The 7,425-nt window shown below is 39.9% G+C and overlaps 1 protein-coding gene across 1 annotated transcript; it reads left to right on the top strand.

Annotated features, from left to right (window-relative positions):
• The first annotated feature begins 2,316 nt into the window (after positions 1–2,316).
• LOC138038007 (protein-tyrosine sulfotransferase 2-like) lies at positions 2,317–6,519 on the top strand. Its single transcript, XM_068883829.1, has 2 exons — positions 2,317–3,330; positions 6,192–6,519. Exons 1-2 carry the CDS (start codon positions 2,456–2,458, stop codon positions 6,391–6,393), a joined length of 1,077 nt encoding a protein of 358 aa, XP_068739930.1. The 5' UTR covers positions 2,317–2,455; the 3' UTR covers positions 6,394–6,519.
• The last annotated feature ends 906 nt before the right edge of the window (positions 6,520–7,425 follow it).

Consider the following 7,425-nt stretch of genomic DNA (forward strand, 5'->3'; position numbering starts at 1 on the left):
GAGGCCGAAATTATAATCCTGCAATTTTTTTTTCATCCTGCGTTAATTCGTCCAACCTAGGAACGTGCGCCAGTACAAGAGAAAACGACGGGTTCTTTTTAGTGTTTTGTTTTAGGTCCCGATACGGCGATAGATGTCGAAATACTAACTTAGTATATAACAGCACCATTTTGTTGGATGAATGTTTCTCCATGTTTTGGGGGGTGGGACCGAAATTTCAAGATCCTGTGTCGGAGTGGTCTTACGAATCCAGAAGCAAAGATGTGCGTTCCCAATGGGCCATTTTCGAAATACCAATATTCAGCGTGAGAGGACAGACAGAGGGGGCAAAAACAGTAAAAACAAGTTGGAATGAATGTGAAGGATATTAGCATATCATCCACTTTCCTTTGTCTTTGTCTTCTAGGCCTCTCATTCAAGCTAAATTTTAATGTATCGAATGTGGTCTATTAATGGCTCCTGGTTGAAAACTCTATGCATCCCCTTGTTCCATGTATCCATTATCTGCATTACTGACTGCCTGTAGCTTGCGGAGCGAGAGGTGAAACAAACTCCCCAGTGCCCCTTCCCTGTGACTTAGGTCACCCGAGTGATGAGAAGTGACGCTTTCCAGTCGGTTCCTACCTAAACTCAGATAATTAGTACCCAGGCAAATGCATTTGTTTCGCACCCATTTGTTCGGGGTGGAAATTCTTTTTTGTCAACCAAACGAGCGTTTAACTGTCTCACCTGTAGTTGAGGCGTAACGTCTCGCAACGTTTTTGGCCGTTTCTCGGTATCTTACATTGGGCAGTGATTCGTGCATTTTGTATCGCAATGGCGTTGGAAGACACGAAAAATTAAGCAGTTTAACTGCGCCTTTATAGACCTAATCGGCTAACTCAATGTTGTACCCAATTCAAATCTCCCGGGACTAAGATTCTTTGTGTATTGTATTTGCATGATAATGTAGCATTCATATTTAAATGATATGGAAATACCTGGAACAAAACGTTTTATTCCCAAAGGGTTTGAATTGGGTACAACATTGAGTTAGCCGATTAGGTCTATTCAGGGGAAAACACTTTAACAAGGGTAGACCGTGGAGGCAAATTCCAAAATTTACAAGACCTATTTCAAATACATAAGTTATATGTTTACTACAGCGATCATTGCAAAAATCGTACCTACGCAGACCTATTGTTTAAAAAATCACAACTTCTCAATACCTAAACAAAACACAGAGCGAAACGCACCAATCGCCGTTAAACCGCGGCTGACAAGAGCGAAATTAGTCACGTCACCAATGCATTGGTGAACAGTTAGCCTAAATATGACAAGAATGGATCAAAAGATTGGTTGCAAATGAATCGACTCAAGGTTGGGTACAAATTAGCCGAATTTGGGTACGAATCATCTGAATTTGGGTGGGTACGAATCGACTGGATTCGTTTCTGCAACATGTGCAAGCGGCAGCACAGTAAATTTGGGAGACGTTTCAATGCAGGGATGTCTTTTGGAAAATCGATCTTGTTCGCATTGTTTTTAAATAAACCCAAGGAAACTATATGCCACTGGAAAGCTAATAAAATGTAGTATTTGAAAATGCCTTTAACTTTCACAATTTTCCATTTCAGAAAGCGAGCGCAGGATCTCAAAACCCTTGCGTTAACAAGGACATCCAAACAAACTGCACTATATGTTAATGTTATGGAGTGCAATCTCAACATTGTCGAACGAACATAAATTTAAACTCTTGACTTTTCTAATCCTATCAATATGATATCCTCCTTTTCTCTGCAGTTTTGACTATTTCAATGTATTGTCACAAGATAACAGTAGACTCTTTTTGTGGGAAATGTCTCTTTCTCGAAGCAGGTGACACAGCGGGTTTCGCGTTGTTTTCCAGTAGTCACGTGGGGGCATTAAATTTAGTTACCAATTATTGTCTCTTTAATTTAGAGTTGACATGAAAGGAACTTGGGAAAACGAAGTCGTTTAATGGTTGTTTTGATTCAGTACTTCGTCTTCCAAATCGGATCGTTGCAAGATTGCACGGAAATCTTCAATCCTTATCCAATTTCTGGATTACTGTTAATCAACTTTAATAATTCGAATTCGCAGCGAAATAAGTTTCCGTAATAGCCTAATTACGGAAGACCCGGTCTCTGTGGGAATGTCAGCCTCTGAAAAAGTATTGAAAATGTTGCAAGCATGATATAAATTATTCAAACGTTGTCATAGCTGCTTACGATGAAGGAGTCAATGCAGTGATTTATTTGATATGGAAAGGGCTAGACATCGGCCGTATCAAACTTGGCTGCGACACAAGGTCACGGTCTGACATCTGCTACTGTAAAGTAAACTCCCTTAGTTTCGATTCAATTTACACTTCTGGAATGTAGAGCTCGTTTCTGTTGTGAACTTCAACATTCTGTTGGCACTGTTTTTACTCCTCAAGAGGCTTGATAATTATATGTGTATGGCCAACGTGTTTACCTTACGACGAGCAACTTCCAAGTGTTTCGCTTTGATTTGCGTCTGTTTATTATCTCTACTGACCCTTTTGTTTTCAAAATGGTTATCTTCGTTTAAGTGTCCGGATGGAAAACTAGCTCATTCTGTCATCGTTGCAAGGAAATCTAATGATATTACGTCGCAAAGCCGCGTGCAAGTGGATCGTTACACGCCATTTATATTCGTTGGAGGATTTCCCCGAAGTGGAACGACATTAATGAGAGTTATGTTAGATGCTCATCCCGACATTAGATGCGGACAAGAAACCCGGGTCATTCCGCGAATTCTGCTCAATATTCCCAACATACTAAGGACAATCAGCAAAGAAGAGAATGCCCGACGATTAGAAGCTGGTGTAACAGAAGACGTGTTAGATTCGGCTGTAGCGGCTCTTATAACCGAGATCATAGCAAAACATGGGTATACCGCCCCTAGACTATGCAACAAAGATCCCCTAACCTTCAGAAATCTCACTTATTTGGCAAGGTTGTTTCCCAAATCTAAGTTTATTTTTATGGTTCGAGATGTTCGTGCAGTGCTCAACTCGATTATAGACAGAAAAATTAGAATACGGGGCGTCTATAGCCCCAGGTACTATGAAAACTACAATCCAGAAGATTTGCTGAGAGCTTGGAATGTGGCTGTAGGAGAAATGAATCGCCAGTGTGAGCAGTTGGGGAAAACGAGATGTTTGAGAATGCCATATGAACATCTGGTTTTATTTCCGACTGACAGCCTGAAAATAGTCTTGGAATTTGTTGATGTTGTTTGGAATGATGTAGTATTACATCACGAAACAAAGATAGGAAAACCTGGTGGAGTTATTCTCTCGCGGTAAGCTGAGCAGCCTTACTAGTTTTTCGTGATGATGGATTACGTAGAAAGACAATAACTTACGATCAGGCGTACTTTTCTTTAGAGTGGGCGCGAAAAGGTAAGGTCTAAAAGAAAAGTATGCCTTATCGCAGGTTAGAAAGACAGAGGATACTGACCCATGGGCGCGTTTCTCGAAAGTCCCAAGAACTTTCCGGACCCGAAAAGCCATTTGTGAAACTGCCAAACAATTGTTTTGGAAAGCCGATCTTTTAACATGTTTTCAAGCTAATTAAGAGAAACATGTCTGTGAAGTTTGACGACTTAAATTCTCTCCGTTCTTGAGATACAAAAAGAATTTTGACACCCGAAAATGCCCCGAAAAGTTTCGGGACTTTCGAGAAACGGGGCCCAGGCCCCTTGTTTGGTCTTCTCTATCCACAAGACATCTTATGAGAAGGAACGAAAAAAACGAACGAACGATTACCGCCTTCATTTAAGCTTCATTTTCTATTGTCACAGGTCCATATCTATGGTTTAAACTGACTGGCAATAGGGGAAATGTACTTCAGTAGTTCCGCTTCTTATCGTTCAAACAACTTGAAGCATTTCAATTTTCTAATATTACCTGTTCCATTCTATTTTAGAATGTGAATATGAACATTTTCTAGAAATCTAGATTCTTGTGTCTTAAATTACGATAATCATATTTTATTCATTTTATTTCATTAATATGTATTGGAAATCGTATGAACGCGAGTGCATGACCATAAATCACGAAATGCACGAGCAGGTTCATACGACTTTTTATTTATTATATTGGCCCTTTTTATACTAGAGACACATAATCCGTTCAGACGAATTATGCGTCTCTCATGTTATCCGTCTAGTGTAAAGACGGGACGAACTATATGAGACGCATAATTCGTCTAGGACGAATTTAGGCAAACATTTTTTCTGCGTCTGTTAAATTCGTCTAGTATAAAAACGGGCGCAAGACGCATAATTCGTCTGGACGAACTATCCAGTTTAGTGCGTCTTCGAAGACGCATTAAAGTAGATACTTCGTCCAGATGCATAATGCGTCCCGTACAGACGCAGAAAAAATGTTTGCCCAAGTTCGTCCCAGACGGATTATGCGTCTCTAGTATAAAAACGGCCATTCTCAACAAAATTACTCAAACGCGCTACTTTGTTGGTGCTCGTGTTCTTCCAGTTTTGGGTTTAGTTTTCTTTCAGTCGCCCATGTTTGCCAGACATTCAACCAGGTCTGTGGAGCTTTCAACGTGTTTTTGTTTTTCGCATTTTCTTTAGGTTGCTCAGCAAGGTTTTGGTTTGACAAAGCAAACCGACTGTCAGCCATTTTTTTTCACTTTTGTGTTCAAGGGTTGCGCGTCCCCGGTGTTTCCATAGCTACTTCCGTATTGTACTCTATAACCTGGATTGCACTCTATAACCTATTTATGCATTCGCCATTGGCCAATCAGAAACAAGATATTATATTCTCTTTCGCTTCGCTCAACCGAATAGAAAACATTTCTATTATATGTATAGAAGAGACAGCAATGGTCAAGTTTATTTACAAAAAACTGAGCCGGGGACACACTGGATACAGGTTACAAGCCAAGGAATATAAGAAAAAAGTCATACGCCATTTAAAACGACAATAAAAAATAGTAAGAAAAAACTGAACAGCCTCGAGTAAACTGGTCGGCGTCAAGTGGTGTGACATTCACGAGGAGTGGTATAATGTCCTAATTATCCCAATGGGAATTAATACCAAGCAACCTAATTAGACACCTAAAAGAAATACATTTTTGTTGAGTATATAATTAACAACTATTAACCGAAGTGGAGGTGGCTAGCGGTGGATATTTCCAACGCTAGCCACCTCCACTTCGGTGAATAGTTGTTTTAGTATATACTAAAACAGTGAGATAATATACAGCACAAAAAATTAATTTGGATGTTTTCTTCGGGTGCAAATCGGGACGCCATTTTTTCCCGAGTTGCTCGGAGGTAAATAGCACAGGATATTCGGAGTTTGACGAGCCAATCAGCGCGCTAGTTCAACGCTATCCACTGTTTTAGTATATACTAATAATATTTATTACTTTATTTATACCAGTGATAAACTAGAATATTTATGGACCTTAAATGAACTGGATCCCATTCATTCTTAATTTCTTGAACTAAAATGATTGTAGCAGCAAGGTCCAACGAAACAAAAAAACAGGAAGCAACGGATCCTGGTGAAGGATCTAATCAGAATGTAATTAGAAACTAACGAGAAATGAAAGGCTGATTACTGTTTGAGCAGCCTTTCACTTCTCGTTTAGTCTTCCTTGAGTTCGGTCGTTCCTTCATTCATTCATCTCCCCTTATAATACCTTACAGTATTTTTATTGTGTATAAGAATGACCAGCAGCAAATCTTGTTGGTATCAGGGACACAAGTGCTCATTCCTTTAAAGTCTCAAAAACCATTTATAAAACGGCGACCACTTGTACCAAGGTTGGTTTTATTATATCGCTGAGATAGGACGATCACTGTTTGATTGGTTGTCTTTCAGTTAGTTTCTGTAATACGGTCCGCTTATTAGATTGGTTTGTTGTTTGTTCCTATTGTGGAAGTCGAGAGATATCACGAGTGAGTAACCCAGCTTCCACGTTTTTAAGGTTTCACTGAGTTTTTTTCCCTGTTCATTTTAGGGCCCTAGCATAAAACTGAACACGACAAAATGAGCTCCGAACCGTAAAGTACGTCACGACTCCTAGTTTTAAACCTCTCTCCAATAATCCTGACCACCTTACATGCTGCTGCAGTGCATTTATCACTCCTGCTAATCATTATCTTGCCTTTTGTTCTTTACCCACTTTCAGCCTTGAAAAATCCAGCGACCAAGTTCGAGAAGCCATCAATATCAATGCATTATACAAGTGGTGTGATCATTTGCCAGCAACAGTGTTGGAACGGGTTCCCCGAATCGCTCATATAACGAAAAAACTGGGTTATGATGTTTCTATGAAATGGCCCGATTATCGTATGATGGACTCTGTTGTCACAAAAAAGCGTAAACAGTGAAAAAACTAGTTGAAAGAGAACTACATTTTCAATGACGCACATACCCATAATCGGTTAATACTTACGAACGTAAACGAAAAATGACTACAATTAATAACAAATCCGGGGCAATGTCCCTTAAGCCTAGTTTTCATATGTCAGGAAAATCCCAGATGATCGGGGATTTCGCAGGTTCCCGACCATCCCAGATTTTGCCGACTAATGAAAACGTCGGGGACGAATCGGGAAAATAGAAAGCGTTTCTATTTTCCCGACGTGTCCCAGATTTTTGCGATCGTCGGCGATCATTCCCGACATAAGAAATGGTTCTTAGCTCGTTACCAATCCTCTAAATTGCAAGTTTCAATTTTTGGCGCACTTTCTATTTTCCGCCAAAGTCACTATCGGGGGAATCTAGGACAAGCATTTGGCGATTTTCCGATATGTCGGCAAAAGCTGGGATGGTCGGGAAACTGCGAAATCCCAGATCGTTTGGGATTTTCCCGACATATGAAAACTAGGCTTTAGGTTCAATTAATTGTTTGATATTATTGTTCGTTGAGGGATGATAAAACTGTTACAATTTCGATTTCGCAACCAGTCAAAGACGGACACAATCTATATTTTTTTTTCGTTGTTCTTTTACAATACAACATGTGAGTGTAAATATTATTTATACCGTGAGCAATAAAAGAACTTGAATTTTAATGTTGGTAGCACGCGTGCACTTTTCCTCCTTTAGTATTTTAAAATTCTGATTAGTGCATAAAGGCCTGGCCAAACGCTCCCAACATTTCAACGCAACATCTTGCAACATCCTTCATTTCTACACTCTACTTTCAGTATTATATCTGGAGATACATTTATGTACGCTGACGACACTACGGTCTTCTGCATCGGTTCAACACAAGACGTAGCTTGTAATTTGCCAAACTGTGCACTTGAAGAACTGAACTGAACAAAAAACTGCTTAACTCCTCATCCTGGCAAATGCGAGGTAATGTCACTCTCCAAAGCTCGTCTTCGAAGTCCGCTGCAAGCCATTTATATCGG

This window comes from Montipora capricornis, chromosome 2 (genome assembly GCF_036669925.1).
Source record: "Montipora capricornis isolate CH-2021 chromosome 2, ASM3666992v2, whole genome shotgun sequence".
NCBI classification, from domain to species: Eukaryota; Metazoa; Cnidaria; class Anthozoa; order Scleractinia; family Acroporidae; genus Montipora; species Montipora capricornis.

Excerpts from the sequence above, each read along its gene's own strand:
- LOC138038007 (XM_068883829.1), top strand. The coding sequence starts at position 2,456 with ATGTGTATGGCCAACGTGTTTACCTTACGACGAGCAACTTCCAAGTGT. Across the intron at positions 3,331-6,191 it reads GGTGGAGTTATTCTCTCGCG|CCTTGAAAAATCCAGCGACC; the intron begins GTAAGCTGAGCA and ends ACCCACTTTCAG.